At 42.7% G+C, this 22,492-nt stretch overlaps 1 protein-coding gene across 1 annotated transcript; it reads left to right on the top strand.

Annotated features, from left to right (window-relative positions):
* Window positions 1-236: 236 nt before the first annotated feature.
* DOLPP1 (dolichyldiphosphatase 1) lies at window positions 237-22,358 on the top strand. The gene is made up of 8 exons (XM_073314754.1): window positions 237-354; window positions 8,205-8,305; window positions 13,337-13,421; window positions 13,697-13,796; window positions 14,780-14,878; window positions 17,843-17,971; window positions 18,947-19,036; window positions 19,748-22,358. Exons 1-8 carry the CDS (start codon window positions 279-281, stop codon window positions 19,782-19,784), a joined length of 717 nt encoding a protein of 238 aa, XP_073170855.1. The 5' UTR covers window positions 237-278; the 3' UTR covers window positions 19,785-22,358.
* The last annotated feature ends 134 nt before the right edge of the window (window positions 22,359-22,492 follow it).

A 22,492-nucleotide genomic window follows, 5' to 3' on the forward strand; every position in this document is an offset into this window, starting at 1 on the left:
TTTTGTTCACCAATGATAAAACATTATAACCCCCGCCTTTATCCTGATTGGGACTATAGCTACCTGTGTCTCGCTTGGATTGGACAGTAGTGCGGACATCTCATTGGCTATCGCGCTCCCTGGATTGGATATTTAATTAGGTTTTTATTGATTGGTTGGCGTCTCACCTGCTGCGCCTAGCCATTGGTAATCCAGATTTATCTCCCCGCCCATTGGCCGCTCCGCCTCTTGCATGCGTTCCGATTGGCTGTGGCGGCCCGGCCCGGTATCCGGGTAAAATGGCCGCAGTCGGAGAGTGCTCGCTTCCCGCTCCCTGGCGCCCGGTCTCCCTCACCCATGTCGAGTATCTTGCAGGTAAAGCTCGCTTGAATACCTTTACAGCCTCCGTGGTGCCGGTTCCGCGCGAGTGGGCAGTTCTCAGCTCAGGGTGAATGGGGTCCCAGCGCCCGGTGGCAGTTGCCAAATAGTGAGCCATTGAACAACAGCTCAGGGCCGGAGGGTCGCGCATGCGCACTGGTGCTGCGGGATTTACTACCAGATAGTGAGCCCTGTGTGCTCCATATTGCGCATGTGCATACCCCAGGCTCTGGACTTCTAGCCTCAGGGCAGGGGTTGCTGAGTGCATGGAGGTGACGGGGTCCCAGGGGACCTGCTTCAGCCCCCCTGCAGCAGGCTCCTGGGGATCATGGCGTGTCAATGCCTTGAGGTGTGTCGCCATGTCACCCCTCCACATTGCTGCCTTGTCTTGCCATCTCTCGTTACAGTGTGTTCTCGTTATTCCTTGTTATGATGTCACTGCCATGTGCTAACACCAAGGGTGCACCTCTCCTCTTACAACAGGAGGTTGCAGCATCACTTCACAGTACTCCTGTGTCATGGTGTTGCTGTGTCTGGACATCACTGTGTCACCCTTCTCCCTTGTTGTGTTCTGAGTTGCCCTGGTGTAGAGTTGCCTTAGTGGCACAGAGAAGCTGGGATGCAATGACCCCATATTATGATGCTGTCATGACTGAGAGAAGTATTGTTTTGTGGTGCTGCAGTGATGTTATCCTGGTCCTGAAATAGTTTTCAGGATTATTTTTAGTGTGTTCTGGGTAGGCAGGACTGTGTAAGTAGACAGTATTTTTGGAGGTGTTGAACTTTGTCAGATCATGATAGCATGTTTCAGAGTAGCAGCCGTGTTAGTCTGTATTCGCAAAAAGAAAAGGAATACTTGTGGCACCTTAGAGACTAACCAATTTATTTGAGCATAAGCTCCGATGAAGTGAGCTGTAGCTCACGAAAGCTTATGCTCAGATAAATTGGTTAGTCTCTAAGGATGCCACAAGTACTCCTTTTCTTTTCATGATAGCATGCATTCCCTGGTGGGAGATGTGCAGATTACAGCCTCTGGGCTCCCTGCTTGGAAACTTTTACAGGGCTTGATTTGGGGACTTGAGTAGTACTTAGAAGGGCAGCTGTCAAAGTCCCTTCAACAGCTGTTAACCTCCCAGGACAGATCCTTTCCCAGCTGTTGCATCATTGTCATTCAGTGAGATCCCATATTGTCTTTTGACATTGCATGCTCGCAGTCCAGCCTATTTTGTGTTATGATGATAATAGTTCTCTGCAGCTTGCAAGGGCAGGTTGGGTCGGTACTTTGAATTTCTCTAAACAGCACCTCTGGTGGTGGTGGTTTTTTTTTTAATTATTTATTTGTTTTGTTTATTTTTGGTGACAGAGTGTTAGCTTGCATGACCTGGTGAAATTCCAATTTAGTAATTATATGCTCTCCTAAAATTCTTCCTGAAGACGCAGTAGTCTGATGCACTGTGGCAATGGTCCTTTAAAATCTCTCGTCTCAGGAGAGCTTTAATGTGGCTGGAGACCTGCTGCCATCCTGTCTTTCAGTTGCCAAAAAATGATGCTCCCTGGTTTTATATTCTAGTCCAGAGTTTCCAGAGGGAACTTTTTGACCAAACAGCTTTTCTCTACCCCTGGTGTAGCTGCTCCATGTCTTTGTTGAGTGTTCCTCTGGTGTAATTCAAGAGTGATCATTTACCACATTGCATCTAATTTGGAGAAGTAGCAAACACACTGTGACAGAAGAAAACTGCAAAGAGGCCTGGAGAGATAGGAGCAGTGGTGGCTGCAAGCACCAGTCAAAGAGTTTTTACTAATAAATGTAAAATCCTGCATGCCGGAAGGAGAAATAAACAGCACAGAAACATAATGGTGAGACATAACTCAGCAGCTATTCCCATTGTATTAAAGCAGATCTTTTTTTTTTCAGCTTGTCTTAATGCTGTCCCAATATCACTTTCATGTATAGTCCTGGAACCTTAAAATTCTGTCTGTCCTGTTAAGGGATTTCCTGTCTGCAGGGTGAATTCCATTAGAGAAACATTCAGTTCCTGGTATGTGTGCATGTAAGTGTAACCCACACACCTTCTGGGTCTGGTGTTCTGTCCCATCTAGTGGCACTGAGAACACGAGAGAGAGAGTGTGAGAGTGTGTGTGAGTGTGTGTGTCTGCCTGCTCTACAGCCTTAGCTAACAGCCAGTTGGCTTTTAACTTATGCAGCAGAGGCTCATGCACTAAGCTCCAGAGGTCCTAGGTTCTATCCTGCCTGCTGACGACCAGGGTCTGTTGGTGTTAAATAAGCATGTGTGCACGTTTTTCTTCAGGACAACTGGGATTTTTAAGGATCTGTGACTTCTCGTTTCTTCAAGAAAAATGAAGGGAGGTGTCTGTAAGAGGCTCTGTTTTGAGAAATTGTCCTTGGTGTAGAAAGATGTGGCATAGCAACTCCTGTACCTATGACATATGGAGAATTTTCTAGTTTCTTTGCGTAAAGCACCCTTTTAAAAATTCAGTCTTTGAGAAGCTAAACATGTTTAGGTGATGCTGGGCACTAGCAAAATTAGTATGTATAATTAAATAAGGCATATAAGCAAAAGGTTGTGCACACACATTTTAAAAATATTTGTTTAGCACTTAGTTGTTGCTACTTAACTAACTGACTGTATGTTCTATAAGAATTTTTATTCTTCCACTTTCTTTATTGTGACTTCTGCTGGGACGGTAGCTCTTCAGAGCCAATGCTTCTTTCATATCTTAGTGCTTTAAGCTTGGTCTTCCAGCAGAAACGTGTCACGTTGTGATGTGAACCTTGTCATGCCACAGCATCACATCATCCTCAAAGAGAGCTTGAGACTTTTCTTAATGTCCTGCAAGTTGTACTGGCAGGATATGGACAGTCCCATGAAAAATAAGACAAGGGACAACACTTCATGCATTTTTCATCAGTGTAGAAAGTATTGATGGAGTGGAAAGTATTCATATCATGTAACCGACATGTCTGTGGGTGGCTTCTTTTTCCGCAAGTTTGTGTGATAAACAGCGCTGCCACAAATAGACATTTCTATAGGAAACAGTGGTGGCGGCGGTAAAACAAGACTCTGATAGGATGTGGTAACAGTGCCATTAATTCATATTTTCACGTTGCATTCAGGTTATGCTAACGTGGTAAACCTCAGATCTTTCCAGTCAGTGCCAAAAGGATGCTGGGTAAAAATCATACTTTAAAATAAATATATAAATGTGGCCAGAGGCTAATGTAGAAAATCGAATGTGTTTTTCACCATAACTGCTGCTTCATCCATTTGCATTCTGGATAACTTAAAATAAAGTAATCAGTTTAATCTTTTGGTTCTTGAGCCCAAAATGCTCTCAGGAATGTTTGAGTTAAAATAAAACTCAACATTGAGTTCTTGTTTTTTATTTTTCATGGATTCATTCTTCTTATCAACCCTATTCCATCCCCTTTAAGCTATTAGAGGTTTGGGGAGTGGGAAAAGTCAAAAATAGGTGCATAGTCTTGTTTTTAAACCAGGTCCATGGAAGCACTTCATTTTTTTAGCCGCTTATTAATTTTTTCCTTGGAATAAACTTCTGTAAGACTAGATAATATATTATCTACTTGTGCCACTTCTAAAACTTGAAAACATTATGATATAAACATAGCTGGCCTTGTTTTCTCAGATTCCCCTTCTGCCCCCAATGCATTATCCATCGAAGATTTAAAGCCCTTTCCTCCGTTGGATCAGAACTGCACTAGCTACAACCATCTACTAAACTAGTGAGTACATTATTGGTGTAGCAGGTTTCTAGCATGGTTTACTTGACCAGTGTGGACAGGCAGGGTCTCTCTTTCCTGAGAGCAAGGCCAGAAACAATCACTCACAGTCAACACATCACTACTTAAGTATCTATCCACCTACATAGTCTACTCTGTAGTATGGCTTTAGAATATGGCTGTGCTAGAACCCTGCTGGTATTAATAGTGTTTAATATATGATAGCACTGCTCTGTTCCAAGTAGGGCTGTCGAGTAATCACAGTTAACTCACGCGATTAATTCAAAACAATTAATCGTGATCAAAAAATTTAATCATGATTAATCACAGTTTTAATTGCACTGATAAACAATAGAATACCAATTGAAATTTATTAAATATTTTTGGATGTTTTTCTACATTTTCAAATATATTGATTTCAATTACAACACAATGCAAAGTATACAATGCTCACTTTATATTACTTTTGATTATAAATATTTGCACTATAAAAATGACAAAAGAAATAGTATTTTTCAATTCACCTCATACTAGTACTGTAGTGCAATCTCTTTATCGTGAAAGTGCAACTTACAAATGTAGATTGATTGATTGATTTTTGGTTACGTAACTGCACTCCATAACAAAACAATGTAAAACTTTTTAGAGCCTACAAGTCCACTCAGTCCTATTTCTTGTTCAGCCAATCGCTAAAAGAAACAAGTTTGTTTACATTTGCGGGAGATACTGGTGCCTGCTTCTTATTTACAATGTCACCTGAAAGTGAGAAGAAGTGTTCACATGGCACTTTTGTAGCCAGCACTGCAAGGTATTTATGTGCCAGATATGCTAAACATTTATATGCCCCTTCATGCTTTGACCACCATTTCAGAGGAAATGCTTCCATGCTGATGATGCTTATTAAAAAAAAAAATGTGTTCATTAAATTTGTGACTGAACTCCGTGGAGGAGAATTGTATGTCTCTTGATCCATGGTTTTACCTGCATTCTGCCATATATTTTGTGTTATGGTAGTCTCGGATGATGACCCAGCATATGTTGTTTGATTTAAGAACATTTTCACTGCAAATTTGACAAAACACAAAGAATGTTCCAATATCAGATTTCTAAAGATAGCTACAGCACTGGATCCAAGGTTTAAGAGAAGTGCCTTCCAAAATCTGAGAGGGATGAGGTGTGGAGCATGCTTTCAGAAGTCTTAAAAGAGCAACACTCCGTTGCAGAAACTACAAGAACCTGAACCACCAAAAAAGAAAATCAGCCTTCTGCTGGTGGCATCTCACTCAGATAATGAAAATGAACATGCATCTGTCCACACTGCTTTGGATTGTTATCGAGCAGACTCCGTCAACAGCATGGACGCAGGTCCTCTGGAATGGTGGTTGAAGCATGAAGGGACATATGAATCTTTAGCGCATCTGGCACGTAAATATCTTGCAACGCTGGCTACAACAATGCCATGCAAATGCCTGTTCTCACTTTTAGGTGACATTATAAACAAGAAGTGGGCAGTATTATCTCCTGCAAATATAAAAAAAAAAATTGTCTGAGTGACTGGCTGAACAAGAAGTAGGACTGAGTGGACTTGTAGGCTCTATAAAGTTTTACATTGTTTTATTTTTGAATGCAGGTTTTTTTGTACATAATTCTACATTTGTAAGTTCAACTTTCATGATAAAGAGATTGCACTACAGTATTTGTATTAGGTGAATTGAAAAATACTATTTGTTTTTTTTACAGTGCAACTATCTGTAATCAAAAATAAATATAAAGCGAGCACTATACACTTTGTATTCTGTGTTGTAATTGAAATCAATATATTTGAAAATGTAGAAAACATCCAAAAATATTTAAATAAATGGTATTCTATTGTTGTTTAATAGCAAGATTAAGCACAATTAATTTTTTTAATTGCTTGACAGCTCTAGTTCCAAGTGCTGAACAGATTTTTCAAACAGGATTCAGATTACCTGAGTAGATGATTCCTGTTATACTTCTCTACAGCATTCTGTGTCTGAGGTTCTGGTTCATGGATTTTGGCCTCAGGTTCTTCTGCAGGTCACCAGCCATTACTGACTAGTTGACTTGTATTGGTTCTACTATGTGATATTGGTAGAATCTTTTGTTATGCTCTCTGTAGTTCTACTTTGTGTCCACTGTGACTTTATCTAAGACCAACTGCCTGTAGAGATATTCTTACACCATCTGTGGGAGAAATATAGTCCCTCCTGAGAAAACAAAGTAAAAATTGTCTGCAATTTCTTTATTTTTTTAAATTAATTTTACAGTATTTTAGTCTAATCAAATTTTAAAATTTGCATGTACTACAGATTAGGAAAGTAAATGCTGCGATAAACAATGATCCCTGAACTAGAGACCATCTCTAATATATAATCCTTGAATCGAGACTACTTGAAAGCTTACCCAAGACTTCAGTGCAATTTTGATTGTCCAGTAGTCTAAAATTCTCAGGGCATCTGACGTTAACAGTCACTTAAGGTGGATTTCCTCTTGCATTTATGTAGTTCTTGATCAGTGTTTAGACATAAGGAGCCTGATTCTCTGTTTTCTGGCACCTTGTGCTGTCCCTTACACCAGTGCAAAGTCGGCATAAAACATTACCATTCTGATCTGATAGCATTTGAAACCCACTTTGCATTGGTGTTAATGACTGCACAAGGTCATTGAGCCAAAGATCTATTAAGGGACCCCAGGTTAAATTCAAAACAAAAGAATTTTTTAGGGCTCTTCTGCAAATAATTCCAAATTCCCATTGGTTTTGCAGAATGAAACTCTTCAGCCCATTCTCTTGGTGTTGATGCTCTTGGTGCTTCCTAGTTGTAAGTGACACAGAACCTGCCATGGGAAGCGAGTATGCACCGTGTGTACAACCATCTGGCAATACACCCAGCAATGTGAACTTTTGTAACAGTGAGAATACTTTTGTTCAGGCATTGAAGTTAAAGTTCATCACGTCAAATGCTGCTCAGCTCAAAATGAGGCAACTAGTGTGTGTTGGGGAAGAAGTTCTGTATTATACAGTGGAAGGAAGTGGAATTGATTTAGGAAGGAATCAGGTATTTAGTCATACAGAAATATCCTCTTTTCTTAGCTGGTAGGCAGGAGGGATCAGGTGCTTAGTGATGGGGATTGATCCTTCTGTGGCCATGTGGTGAGACAGGAAGGATTTTGCTGTCTTTTGGAGACTAGCTGTGACCTTCTCTTGATTCAGTTGATACCAGGGTAGCGTTTTTAGTGTCCTCCTTCAAAAATATCTCCACTGTAGCAAAGCCTTTTGGCACGTCTTTTCCCCTGTGAGTTTCATATTGACTCTCTGCAATGATGATTGGCATTTTCAAATGATGCTGCTGGTTTATGTATCTTTTACAATATCTTCTATTAAAAATAAAATTGAAAAACTCTTCTGGTGAGAAGCTGATCTTGGAGCAAAATAGCTTTGTGATTTCCTGTTTGCTTTGAGCCTATGCTTACCTTTTCCAAAAGAGTTCATGTGGAACACATGTTCTTTTAAGTAAACAAATAGATATGGTGCTTTGGCCAGTAGGCAAGGGTGATTTGGGCTGAGTCATATAGTGTGTACCATGTATTGCCATTCTTCACCTCTGACATCTGTCTACCCCGATCTATTCTATCCAAAGCCATCCCAGATGGCTCTTGAGACACTTTATTTTCCTCTGTGAGATTCTGTAATGCAGCTTCCCAACTCTAGCTATTGGAGGCTGTCTAGGTGGGAAACTACTCAGACTCTCAATATCTGTTGTAAACTGGCAGACAGAAATTGCAGTTGAATTATGCTAGGCTCATTTCATTTCCCTTTGGTCCCAATCCTGAAGCTAATAACTGCCATTCTTGCTCTTCAGCACCTTCAGTCCCTGTGAGCACTTGGGATGAAATGCTGAGTCCAAGGAATGGAGCCTGGGTCTGCCATATAATGCTAGGCCATTGATCTAGTGAACTCACACCTTTGCTGTCAGTGAGCTCTGAAGTGCTAGCAAACGGCAGTCTCTATGGCAAGCAAGCACACACAAAATGCAGGCTGATTTGTTTCTCTCATTTGCTTCCTCAGGTGATTTCTCTGGTCAGCTCTTAGCCTACTTGAGTCTCTGTCCAATTTTCATCATAGTCGGCTTTGTTACACTCATCATATTCAAGAGAGAGCTTCATACGGTGAGTCTTCCTCTTCCACCCCAGGTACTTCACATGGCAGGAGACACGAGAAGGGAGGTGAGGGCAGGAGAGATTTGCCATTGCAGAGCTAGCATAACAAATGTGACCTCTTTGCCGAGAGGAAAGCACAATTAATTGTGATACTTTTGAATTACTGTCAAGCCTTAGTTCACTGCCCTGTCTTGCCCTATAGTGTCCCTTCCCTGAATTCCTGGACCAGGACATGCCATACATTTCAGTGACTGTTGCAAATTTTCTGCCTGTCTTTATGAGAAACTGAAGTGGGTCTTTAATATCATTATTATTGCTGTGATCCCATGAGCTCTTGGGTCATGCAGGATGAACAGGAGATACAAGAATAGGAAGAATACCCCATGTGCTGCAGGAGATGGTATTTGTAATTCTGTGGGATGCACTTTCCCCTCTGTGACAGTAGTGAACAAGTGCCTTTAGCATGACTTTGGGAAGGGTTGTGCTGATGGAGGTGCTGTCTCTTGGATGAGATGTAAACATGGGTCCTGATCACTTGTGGTCATTGATACTTTTTGTAAAATGAGGAGGTGTCAACAGTAGTACACTGGCTGAACTTCAGTCTGGATAATTATGTTTGGCCTCTCTAAATTGTCCCTGTGGTGTCAGCTGGATACAATATTCTTCACTTTTTCTCAGCTGTTTGTCATGTTCCCTTGTTCTGTTAGACGTCTGTCTAAGATTGGCTGCATTTTGATGGAGGATGAAGTGATTCTTGTATCTCTTATTTTTCTCCTGGAGAGGTTGTGAAGCTTTATTACCCAATGTTTAAGTGATTTTATTTTTCAGATTCTTTTCTAAATGGGTTTCCCCATGTCATTGTCTTGGTGCTGTATGTTTGCATTAATCTATGAAGAGCACTGACTCTGATGCCAGTTTCAATAAGTGGCAGCCTTGGCTGTCATCTTAGTCGTTAAGGGTCAGATTTTTGGGAGTGTGAGCGCTCACAAGTCCATCTGGTGTTGTGAGTATTCAGGACCTCCATGTCTAGTTGGCAGCCAGTGTCAAGTGGAGTGCCCTAGGGGTCGGTCCTGGGGCCGGTTTTGTTCAATATCTTCATAAATGATCTGGAGGATGGTGTGGATTGCACTCTCAGCAAATTTGCGGATGATACTAAACTGGGAGGAGTGGTAGATACGCTGGAGGGCAGGGATAGGATACAGAGGGACCTAGACAAATTGGAGGATTGGGCCAAAAGAAATCTGATGAGGTTCAATAAGGATAAGTGCAGGGTTCTGCACTTAGGACGGAAGAACCCAATGCACAGCTACAGACTAGGGACCGAATGGCTAGGCAGCAGTTCTGCGGAAAAGGACCTAGGGGTGACAGCGGACGAGAAGCTGGATATGAGTCAGCAGTGTGCCCTTGTTGCCAAGAAGGCCAATAGCATTTTGGGATGTATAAGTAGGGGCATAGCGAGCAGATCGAGGGATGTGATCGTCCCCCTCTATTCGACATTGGTGAGGCCTCATCTGGAGTACTGTGTCCAGTTTTGGGCCCCACACGACAAGAAGGATGTGGATAAATTGGAAAGAGTCCAGCGAAGGGCAACAAAAATGATTAGGGGTCTGGAACACGTGACTTATGAGGAGAGGCTGAGGGAACCGGGATTGTTTAGTCTGCGGAAGAGAAGAATGAGGGGGGATTTGATAGCTGCTTTCAACTACCTGAGAGGTGGTTCCAGAGAGCATGGTTCTAGACTATCCTCAGTGGTGGAAGAGGACAAGACAAGGAGTAATGGTCTCAAGTTGCAGTGGGGGAGGTTTAGGTTGGATATTAGGAAAAAATTTTTCACTAGGAGGGTGGTGAAACACTGGAATGCTTTGCCTAGGGAGGTGGTGGAATCTCCTTCCTTAGAAGTTTGTAAGGTCAGGCTTGACAAAGCCCTGGCTGGGATGATTTAATTGGGGATGGGTCCTGCTTTTGAGCAGGGGTTGGACTAGATGACCTCCTGAGGTCCCTTCCAACCCTGATATTCTATGATTCTATGACCTCTGGAAATCAGGCTGAGTGAAAGAGCGCTTCCCCACAATTTCCCAGGGGAAGCAGTATGCCTGCAAGGCCCATTTCATCTGTGTGTGTGTGACTCCTACTTCTGTCCTGACCAGAAGCTAGTCTTTTCACGACACAGCATGCCACAAGGTCTCTGCTGTTTGTCCTGACAAGTAGCTAGGATGGGATGGCTGAGTACATTCCATACAAGGGATTACAAGCCATTCATAATATTTGCCTTTTGTAAACAGACAGGTGAAATGGAGTTAGTAATAGGATTATGACATCAGGTTTCTGATATTGCTGTGTTTATATAAAGCAACACTGTCATGGGAACTGAATGGCTCAGGGGATTAGTAATGAAACCTCTAGGTTACTAGTGTGATTGCAGCCCAAGGAAGTAGCTTCTGAAAGTCATAACAATCTAAAGGCTTCTTGGAAGCCTTTGTGACCTGAATTGATCATTCCAGTCCAATTTCTAATGGGCAGTTTTCTTTGTCATAAAAAAAAAAATCAGATTAGGCACAAATTGGCCTCCCCATTTTAGCAATCAGCAGAAATACAGAAGATCGAATAGGTCATAAAGACTGAAAGTGTCTTTCATTTCTAGAGGTGATACCTGCTGAAGATTGGGGCACTTTGGCAGGGGATATGCATGTGGGGGGGAGCTTGCATTGCCACTGTCTGTGTTGTATCTGCTCTGTAAATAGAAGACAGTTTTAGGACAGTGAATCTAGCTTCCGTAAGTGAATTTAGGGCTGATCTTTATATGGTGCCTTTCATCCCAGAAGATCCCAAAACACACCCCCCCCACATGGAGAGAGATTGTAAGGTAAGTATTTTGGGACCTTCTGGGAGAGATATAGATATAGGTAGCGTGGGATATATTGTATAATGTGTACATTTTATATATATATATAGTGTCTATATAATACAGTAAAGATCATAGAGATGGAAAAGGCTTGTTGCATCCATCCCCTTGCTAGGAGAGGTTATGGTGCCTTGATAGATGAAGCACCAGGTATTAAACTGCCACTGCACTTGACCTGTACATACATGTTACAGTTTAACATTCTTTTAAGATATTTTACAGTTGCAAGGTAAAGCATTCAAAAATAAGATTTCTCCATGAAATCTTTGCATGCACAAGGGGGTTGTATTTATTATGATAGGAAGTCCAGAGCCAAGTCAGGAATAGACCAAGCTGTACTGGGGCCTAGTGGAGGCCTGAAACACAAAATAACATACTCTTTCTCTTCTTGCAACCCTCTGCCTCATCCGCTGTCTCTCCTGTGCAGTGAATGAGGCAGGGAGCCTCTAAAACAAACAGTATGTGATGACGTAATTAAAGACCGTATCATGAAGGGTAGGAACGAGGAGGCTGAATTAAGGTTGCATAAACAACCTTAATTTTGGCATTTCCTAATGTTGTTTTTTGCAGCATGTGGAGTGCAAAGAATTATAAGCACACCAGGTAGTAGATCTGAGACTAAAACTAATGCTGTCCTGGTGGTGCCCAGAACACCTTCCTCCAATGGCAAAATTAAATTGAATTGTAATGGGGAGCTCTTGCTGCACCAGCCAAGGAGGAATGGGTGCTGTGAAGGAATGCTGTTTCTCTAAACTGGGGAAGACACCTCCTCCTCTCGCTCAGTCCAGAGGGGCAGTGGGCAGATGCCGCATTGTCCTCTGTCCAGAGCTCTAGCTCTGCCTGGTAGCATGCTCAGTTCAGATACCATGTTAAAAAAGCTCTGTAGGGCTGTCGTATTCTCAGTGCAGATGGGATGTTCGAGATTGTAGCAGCAAATCGCTACCGCTCTCTACTGATTTTGTGCAAATGGCAAAGCCCGGAGGCTTATAACTCGTCCATGTATCTGTAGATTTTCATAGAGAAAGCAAAAGGTACCTCTCTGAGTCCAGGACCATTCCCTGGCAGATCTCGCCTTCCTGCTCCAAATGTGGAAGTGCTAGAGCTCTTTGGAGAAACCGTTAATTGAGCCAAAGTTAACATGTTTTTTTCCTACCTTTCTCCCCCAGTCTCATTTTCTGAAATGGCTGATCTGTGTTTGTTTAAATTTAAAAACAAAACCTGCAACCTGAGCAGAGAACAAGCCTGAATGGCCAGCGTTCAACAAAGTTATAAGCAACTGAAAACTGGCTAGTAATAAAAGTGTGAGCAAGTGTTAGTGTTAATGCTGATTACTAATTCTACCCATAGAAAGGAGCCACCATTGGGTTGGAATGTGACAGCTCTTCAGCAGCACACAGTATACTGACCCACAGTTTAGCTCAGGAAGTGAAAAATCCCATAACTATTTGAAACTAGAGGAGGAATTTAGGGAGGCAGAATACGATTACGCAGATTGGAATTTGGCCAGGATGCTAGGGCTAAGAGAGGGAAGAAGTATTCTGGACTACAGAGTGAAATTGATACTATGTTTTTATAATCTGGCCAGGCCCAGAGAATGCCTTGCCTTTAAAGATGTTAGAAATTTGTGGGGAACAGCTTCAGGATGATGATTATTTTCTTTATGATGCTCACTAAAGAGGAAAAATAAAATAAGCCGCCCTTTTAAGCAGAGCATACCAACGGCATCATATGTGCTCCCACTGTTGGCCTGCAGCAAACAGTTGAAGATGTATTGTCAATTTAAAATCTAGGCAAATAAAAAAAAAAATTCCAGCTATGACACTACTCTTGGAGTCCCTCTGCCAATATTTTCTGTTTTATTCTTTTCTCTTCTGTTGCTCTGTGAAAGACTCCCACAAACAGGGGAAACTGAATATATACTCTTTTGGTTAGAGTAATCTTGAGTGTTACTTACAACTGTAGTAGTTTAAAAAAAAAAAAAAGTCAGAGAAAGCGTGGTTTTGTTTTAAGTTGACCATGTCCCTTTAAGGAAAATTCGTCGCAAAGGCTTGATGAGATGCATCACACTTGAGATGACACAGTGGGAAGCTGAGGGATGGATGCAGGGTCATAGGCTGACACAATTATCTCTTTCACAGATATCTTTCTTAGGGGGGCTGGCATTCAACGAAGGAGTGAACTGGCTAATAAAGAATATTATCCGTGAGCCACGGCCCTGTGAAGGTAAGTATGGCCTGGTGGCTTGGGGGAAAGAGCGGGTACATGAATTATCTTTGAACTGTGGTGACAATAATTGGGTTGAAGGTGGTTTTGTCTCAGGTCTGGTATGTTGTGTTTGCACATTCACCTGGGGGTTGGGAAGGGGGGCTTACAGTCCAGATGATCAGATAAATGTATTGTAAATTCACACACTCAGCCAAACACTGACCTGGCTGGATCTTTGAAGTGTTCGGGCAATTGCTGTGTATTGAGCATACTGTTTTTTCTTCTCTTCCCAGAAGCCCATTCAACAGTGACTACAAAATACGGGATGCCATCCAGTCACTCTCAGTTTATGTGGTTTTTCTCTGTTTACTCGTTCCTGTTTCTTTATTTAAGGTGAAGCTTCTTCATTAGGTTTTGGCTGTTTTACACTTTGACCTCTGGGGCATTTGGAATGGGTGGCTACCTGCTGGTGGCATGCCTTTCCTTCTATTCAGTTGATTCCTGTAGGTAGAGCTGAATTCCAGGACCTTTGCAATCTGTTCTGTGGTGGGTGGGATTCCCTCTGGAGTGAGTTCATCCCAAATTGAATATAGGGCTATGGGCTCTGCTGCTGCCTGAGAATGTTGATTAAGGAGGGGAAAGCAAGAGTGAAGGGAAGGAGGCCCCTGATGCCATCGCTCCCATAGCATGAGTCCATTGGAATATGACTGCTGACACAATCTCTTTTGAATCATGCTAAATTGCAAGACTGCCAAAATCCATGCTGAAATGCAATTGGGGAACTAGGAAGGAGGCGAGAGAGAGAGAGAAGAGCTATCTTCTCATGGGGCTCTTCTCCCTTGTATTAGTGAGTTTGTCCTTGCAATCTCTCCAGTGATTCTTGCTGCCCTCTCGCATGACCCATTCATGGTTTGTCTCTGCTGCCTGGTGCTAGGCTTGCATTCTCTGATGTGGGGCTCCCCTTCTGAAGTCCTCTTTGCTCAGCTGTGGCTACCTCCTGCAGCTCTATAATATGGAGGAGCAGACGAGAGACCAGACAACTCTCCTATCCTGTACAAGTGGGCAGCTATAAGGAGATCTGAGGCAAGATGGTTGCATATGCACTCTATGGTACCATGGGCACATTGGCTCCCTTTGTAGTGATCTCCATTAACACCTGGACACTGGGGTCGGGCTTTCTCACTTGCATCCTCTTGGCAGCAGTTGGATACATCAGCACTGCGGTGTTAACAGGTTATCCATGACATCAATGAAGGCTATGTCTTCTTTAGGTCACTGTAATTTGGAGGCGTGGGATATAGGGACTGTTCCGCTCCCTAACACCCTCTCTTTTCCACTGCACTAATGGCTTTTTCCCCGTCTCATTTTTTTTCCAGAATGCACCAAACAAACAATGCCAGGTTTCTGGATTTACTGTGGCGACATGTGCTGTCCATCTGCCTTGTCACGGTGGCCTTTCTAGTCTCATATAGTAGGTATGGAACAGCCGTTTGTCTTACTCTTTTGTACTAATCCTTGGCCTTGTGGGTTTTTGGCAGCACTTTATCCTCCTCCATTTGTGGTTCAGTTCTTGATAACTGTGCCAGAAATACCAAGGGCTAAGAGAGTCCTATGTTACCAGGGACTCTTCAGAATGGGAGCTCTTTCATTTTCTCTTGATTTTTTTTCCTGGTCTAGTTATGTCCCTCAATAGTCACTTCAAAAATTGCAGTCCAATGGGTGGTTTTAAGCTTATATGATTGCACTGGGGCCCCATGGCTGCAAACCCAGCTATGTGGAGGCTGGATCATTGTGAAGAGAGTTCGCCATAGATGGGAAGGGACTTGCATTGAGCCCTGAATCTCTGTCTTCACACGTGGATCTGCAAAACTGAAGACCAGTGTTCCCTCCCCATTCTCTCTGGCCTCCATGTCCAGGATATGGACAGAGTCATTTTGTCTACCTCATCCCTTTTCTGCACTAATCCATAAAAGCATTGAGCTAGGTCACGGGCCAGTACCTTTTGCAGCGTGTGAAGTATTTAATATTGACTGAAATGACTTCTTGTAGAGTCAGTCTAAATGTAGTCACAATTGTTTGGCTTCAGTCATCTTGTAGTATGAACAGACTTAGTCTGTGTGAGTAGTGTCTATGTGCCAGGATAATCTAATATATCATTACTATTGTGACCACTACCAGTAAAAAACTGTACTCTGTCTACAGCAATGAAGCCTTCATTCTGCTAAATTTAAGGTCAGCAAAAACCATGACAAAACAAGTTCCCATCATGCTATATATTCTGAAAGCCTTTAAACCCAGGCTTCAGAGAGTTACTGAAGGAGCAAGTTGACCTGTGGCTGGCTCTGGAAAAATTCTCTCCTGGGATCAACAGCAACAGGCCCCCAGCCAATCTGAACTTCTACTGTGAGAAACATGTAGACACCTTCTTAGATATTGGGCTTCTCAGATTTAGGAGTATTCCTAAACAGAAATTTATGTACACAGAAGGGTCTAAGTTGTTTCCTGATTATCCATTAGTGGATGGGGGGAAGCAAAAGATGTAATAGATCTCAATTTTTAATAAGGCTTTTGACACAGTCCCACATGACATTCTCCTAAGCAAACTATGGAAATACGGTCTAGATGAAACCATTAGGTGGTGCACAACTGGTTGAAAAACCATACTCAGAATAGTTATCAATGGCTTGCTGTCAAACTGAGAGGGCGTATCTCATGGGCTCCCACAGAGTACAGTCCTGGGTCTTGGTGCTATTCAGTATTTTTAGTGACTTGGATAATGAGCGGAGAGTATGCTTATAAAATTTGCAGATGACACCAAGTTGGAAGGGGCTGCAGGCAGTTTGGAGGACAGAATTAGAACTAAAAATGACCTTGACAAATTGGAGAATTGGTCTGAATTCAATAAAATGAAATTCAATAAAGACAAGAGCAAAGTATACACTTAGGAAGGAAAAATTCAGTGCACAACTACAAAATTGGAATTAACTGTCTAGGCCAGAGTTGGGCAAACTACGGCCCGTGGGACTGTCCTGCCCGGTCTCTGAGCTCCCGGCGGGGGAGGCTAGCTCCCGGCCCCTCCCCCGCAGTCACGCTGGCTGGCTCCAGCATGGTAAGGCGGAGGGAAGAGGGGGGGTTGGATAAGGGGCAGGGGGTCCTGAGGGGCAGTCAGGAGACCGGGAGGAGGGGGTGGTTTTATGGGATGGAGATTTGGTGGGGGGGGGGACAGTTAGGGAAAGGGGAGAGCAGGGGGTGTCGGATAGGGGGTGGAGTCCCAGGGGGCGGTTAGGGGCGGGGTTGTGGATAAGGGTCATGGCAGTCAGGGAGCAGGGAGGGGTTGGAAAAGGATTGAGGTCCCGGGGGGCGGTTAGGGGTGGGGTGTCCTGGGACTGGGCAGTCAGAGGTCAAGGAGCAGGAGTGGTTGGATGGGTCAGAGATTCTGAGAGGGGCGGGAAGTGGGAGGGGATGGATAGGGGGTGTGGGCCAGGCTGTTTAGGGAGGCACAGCCTTCCCTACCTGGCCCTCATACAGTTGCGCAACCCCAAAGTGGCTCTTGGGCCAAAAAGTTTGCCCACCCCTGGTCTAGGCAGTATTACTGCAGAAAAGGATCTGAGGGGTTATAGTGGATCACAAATTAAATAAGAGCTAACAGTGTGGTGCAGTTGCGAAGAAGGCTAATACACCCCCAAATTATATTAACAGGAGTGACGTATGCAAGACCTAGAAGGTAGTTTTTCTACTTTAGTCAGCACTGGTGAGGCCTCAGCTGGAGTGCTGGATCCATTATTAGGCACAGCACTTTAAGAAAGATGTGGACAAACTGGAAAGAGACCAGAAGGGAGTAACAAAAATGATAGAAGGTTTAGAAAACCTGATCTATGAGGAAATGTTTAAAAAAGGCATATTTAGTCTTGAGAAAAGACTAGGAGGGAGCACCAGACAATATGTTCAGGGATCTTTAGATATGTTAATAGCTATTACAAAGGGGACGGTGATCAGTTCTTCTTGTTCGCTGAAGATCGGACAAGAAGTAATCAGCTTAATCCGTAGCAGGGGAGATTTAGATTAGATATTAGGAAAAGCCTTCTAACTATAGGGATAGTTAAAGCAAGAAATAGGTTACCAAGGGAGATTGTGGAATCCCCATCCTGTGCGTTTTCTTAGAACAGTTTAGATAAACACCTTGCAGGGATAGTCGATGTATACTCGTTTGCCTCAGCATGGGAGGATGGGATGCATGATCTCTCAAGGGCCCTTCCAGGCCTACATTTTTATGATTTCAATATCTTTTAAATAGGTGCCACTTGGCTGTTTCACATCTGGAAGATAACCTTGCTCTGGCCTTTATAGGGGCCTGTAAAATGCTGTATCCAGCTGTGTGACGCCCTCATTTTGTTTGAAATCCTGTCTCCGGTAATTTTCCTTTCTTGTTTCCTCTGAAGGGTCTATCTGCTCTACCACACCTGGAGCCAGGTCTTATATGGAGGTGTTGCAGGAAGCATCATGGCCATAGCCTGGTTTGCATTCACACAGGAGATCTTAACTCCTTTGTTCCCAAAGATAGCTGCATGGTAAAAACCTTTTATGCTATTTTGTGTCTGTTTTAATCCCCCAAGGCCTCACCCTCCTGCAGAATCAGATACTTGTCCAGCACTGTATGCCTCAAGTTTACTCTGTGTGCCACGAAAGGGGCCACAACAGTGTTTACCTCTTGAAATGTGCTTAACCTACTGGTATCTGGAGCAGCATGACACCCTTGCAAGGGAGTAAAGTCCTATTCAACCTGTACAGGGATAGAGAATTTATACCATATGGTGTAAGAAAACCAATCATGGGATACTTCAGTCCGTAAAACCAAATGATTGTTATGATGTTCTATAGGAATGCAATCCCCATGTAAAGGGGTTTAAACTGCACAGTTTCCCAATGGTCTAGAGGTTAGAGCAGGGGACTCGGAATAGGGACTCCTAGATTCTGTTTCTTGCTCTGTTTACTGACTCCCTATGTGACCATGAGCAAATCATTTAACTAACTTGTGCCACCATTTTATCCATCTGTAAAATGGGGATAATACTTCCCTACCTTTTTGGGGAGGAGGAATTGTGAGGCTTAATTGTTCATAAAGTACTTTGAGATCCTTGGAAGAAAGGTGCTAGAGGATTGCCCAGTGTTATGAGATAGTACCTCCAGGAACTGCTACTTCCTGACCTCCCCATCCATTTCTCCAAACGCACTGTAATGGAAAGGCTGATTCCAATGGGTCAGATCTCTTCTTACCTACACCAAACAAAAAAATGCAAATAAAGTGAAATGGCAATTTAAATTTAACTAGACTAGAAACCTTTCTAATAAGGGAGGGAAAATGGCACTTTTCCTGGTAAACTTATATATTGCTGTTTTCTAAATACACAAAACCTGTCCAGGTTTGCCTTGCAGGTAGCAGTGTTAAATTTCACACGATTTCCTCCATGGCTTATCAGAATTAGGAAAGAAAATGTTTTAATTCTCTGCCCCTCTTTTTCTCCCCCAAACCTTGTTAATTTTAGGCCAGCTTCAGAGTTCTTTTTAATCAGAGATACCAGCCTCATTCCCAACATCCTGTGGTTTGAATACACAGTCACCAGAGCAGAGGCAAGGTAAGCAGGATGGTAGGAGGTTCTGCACACAGGGAGGTGTATCTAAGCTGTTACATGCACTAATAGGGTAATGGTTTATTTACCTGTATCTTGTGATTTACCTTGTGATTATTTTATTTATGTATGAAAATTAAAGTAGCTGATGTGGATAGCTTTTATGGACTGGATAATATAGAGTGTGAAAAGAGACCAAATTGTGGGTTGACTTTAACAGAGTGTATCGTTAAAATATAATCAGTATGAAATGGGAAAAAATGATAAACAAGTACAAATGATTCCAGACACAAAGACATAGGGGACTGCAGCAGTAGGGGAGAAACCAAATGTTGTAACCGTGTTGTAAAGGGTCCCTCTGGATGCAGTAAAGTGTATAACTTGAGCAGAATCATCTGGAGTGGTAAGTCTCCATTTTGTGCTGTGTGAGGTGAATTTGGTATTCCATAAAAAGGGAATCACAATAAGGTAGCCACTGTGTAACTACGTCTAGTCTCTCACATACACCTTGCTAATGCACTTCAGTTGTGACCTACAGACCCTCTGGTTATTGCAGACCTGAGCCTGTAAAAATGGGGAATGAGCACTCTTGACATCGGATGTGGTGGTCTGGTCTATCCAGCTCATTTTATTCCTCCCACCTCTTTAGCCAAGGAATGTGCTATGTCTGGTGATGGGGATCTACCTCACTCTGCCACCTCTACGTTCTCATTGCAGAAACAGACAGCGCAAGCTAGGTACGAAGCTCCAGTGACTCAAGGCATGGGAACAGAATGCAGGACTTAATGGAGAAGGACAAAAGTACAGACCTGGGAGCAGCAAGGAGTCTTCACAGATGGACCAAAGGAACAGGCAGGGACCATACTCAAAGCCTGGAGGCCTTTGCTCTGGCTTTTGCAGCTAGCTGGATGCTCCCTGATGCATGTGGGACCATGCAGGAGCAGAACCTCATTTACCACACAAATGCACATTGCCAGTTGGAATGTACCATCGTGTCTGAGTCGCGGGAGGGGGGAGAAAATACTTGATGGCTTGTTTGGGGGAGGGAGAACCAAAAAAAACATCCTATTTCTGTGACTTTTTTTGCAGCATGAAATATACACACTTATTTATTTTTTTTAATTGAACTATTATTTTTGGGGTGGGTGATGCATGGATTGTGTGTTTGGAAGAAGACAAAACCAAAATTAGGTCTTGCCTAATTCAGGGGTTTTAATTTGCGGGGGGGGGGGGGGGGGAGGCAGGATGGCTTAAGCAAGAGAGGAAGAGGTATTTCTTTCCTTTCTGCAACAGTTGGGAGATCGAAATAAATTCCCACTGCACTTTGTAAGGATATAAAGAAGCTACTTAAAGATTTGCTTTCAAACACTAGTGACATTCCTGTGCGCAAGCCTGCACGGATACCACCTGGGGTGTGGGGGTTAAAACACCGAGGAAAACCTAAAATACACTAATTTTTTTTTTTTTTCACTGCTGCTCCTGTTGTGTAATTAGCCAGGTTGTTTTACCCAGGCCCTCTTCTTTTTAGGTGTCAATAACTTGGTATACGCATTAAATATCCCTTCACTCCCTCTTCCTTTTGTACTTTTATGACCCTAGAGCTGCTGGGACCTCTACAGTTTTTGTTGCTGATCTTAAGCCAGACTCTGTTATTGATTAAGGACACCATGATTAAGTTTAAATAACTGCTAGTTAAGGCACAACTCCATGCTTTTAAGGATTACCCCAAAGTCATTAAAAAAAGCTTTTACTGGTATTAAAAGTTTGTATGATCAGTCTCTGCCCTAAACCCTCTTTCTGATAATGAATCTTCCCATTGAGCTTTTCAGCCATCAGTAAACTTTTTATAAAAATAAAAATTTGGTGAGTGCTGATGTCTGGCTTTAGCACTGCATGAATTACTTTTGGAGAGTCCAGTTAGATTCAAACACAGGTTACTGCTGAAATGAGGCAGTAAGTTTTAACCCTGGCAAACATTTCCATGGGTCATGCTGATTTGTTTTGGGTTCTGCAGTAGTCAAGACTATTGCAAAAGTCTGCACCAGCTACCTAGAATGCATAACTCGTAAGGGATCTTGCCCTTACTTTGTAAGGACTTTCATTTCTCCTTCCTTTTTCATTTTGACTGTTTTTCAAGTGATGAACTTCCTTAGTCTGGAGCTCCGGACAGTAAGTTCTGCTGCTAGATGTTTGGGTACCATTCTCCTGTGATAGGATATCTGACAGCCTCTTCGACTCTGCCAGTACTTAGATCCTCTGCAATAGGCTGGTAAATGGTTTGAGAAGACTATACTAACAGTGAGTCAGCAGTGCATCCTGAATGTACTTCATGGCTGTGCAAAGACTGTTCTATTGCACTTTTTAGCCTATAATCAAGACATTACAATGAAGTTCAGCAACAAGGTGGAGAGACTAACGGTACAATTGCCTTGAAGTTTCATAACAGGGGAAGGCCAGGGCAAGTACAGCTACCAAGCTGGGTCAAAAGAGGAGTATGTTAGCATCTGTCTGATATTGTCACCTGTACAGAGGGTTGGTGACTATGCATGCCCATCTCTGTCTTGCGGCATGTTTTACTAGCTTCCATTAAAAAGCTATTGAGGCTTCATAGAAAACTCATTGGTATGTACTGATGCAAGATGTGATTTTTGGCTCATATCTGATCATCTCTGTATTTTTCTGCCACCTTAATTTAAAAACAGCATTTTAAAGATTTCATCTGCTCCTCTTGCCATGATCCGTGTGTGTGTGTGTGCGTGCTATAGAATCTATTTTATCCTCATCCTAGAATTTGGCCCAGGAGGAGATAGGCCTTTTATTGTAATGTAGTGATTAAGAATGAAAACCTTTTAAAACATACTTGTTCTAAACTGAATATATCTTTCTCTGTAGCAGCAGTTCTTTAGATTTTTTTTTTTTTAAACTAAGGATATGGGGAATTTTTGTCTATTACAATAAATTTCTCTAATTTAGCACTCATTGGAGTGATCTAATATGAACTCTCCATACTGAGATTTCTAGTGCATTTGCACATAAAATAGCACTTTTATTCCTCATAAAAGCACTTTGGCTGGGCTGATCTCTCTCTCTTTTTGAGCTATGGGCTGTGACTTTAATGGGCATTAGCTCAGGCCCATAACTATTTCATTAAAAAAGGCCATGGGTAGGTGAGAGGGGGGGGGGAAAGGAAGTGCGAGTAGCTAAGTTAGCTAGGTAATAGGGTAGTGTAGTAATGAGTTAAGCACCAGAGTAGAATGCAGTACTCATTGATTCTTTTTCTTCTAACCACCAACTGAAAAGCAGAGCCAAATAAATAAAATGTACCACCATTCTTCTCCCTCACTTAAAAAAAAAAAGGGGGGGGGGCAGTTGAGTCATTTCCCAAAGCTGAGGCAAAAAATGTAAATTGCTTCAAAGGTAATTAACACATCCCTCACCTCTTTCAGAGAGACTGTCATCCTA

The sequence above is a fragment of the Lepidochelys kempii genome, chromosome 16, assembly GCF_965140265.1.
Source record: "Lepidochelys kempii isolate rLepKem1 chromosome 16, rLepKem1.hap2, whole genome shotgun sequence".
NCBI classification, from domain to species: domain Eukaryota; kingdom Metazoa; phylum Chordata; order Testudines; family Cheloniidae; genus Lepidochelys; species Lepidochelys kempii.

What these genes read in the sequence shown, in the direction of transcription:
- DOLPP1 (XM_073314754.1), top strand. Translation starts at nt 279, where the DNA reads ATGGCCGCAGTCGGAGAGTGCTCGCTTCCCGCTCCCTGGCGCCCGGTC. An exon ending in CCATGTCGAGTATCTTGCAG is followed by an intron (nt 355 to 8,204) that starts GTAAAGCTCGCT and finishes TTGCTTCCTCAG; the next exon opens with GTGATTTCTCTGGTCAGCTC. An exon ending in TTTCTAGTCTCATATAGTAG is followed by an intron (nt 14,879 to 17,842) that starts GTATGGAACAGC and finishes TTTCCTCTGAAG; the next exon opens with GGTCTATCTGCTCTACCACA.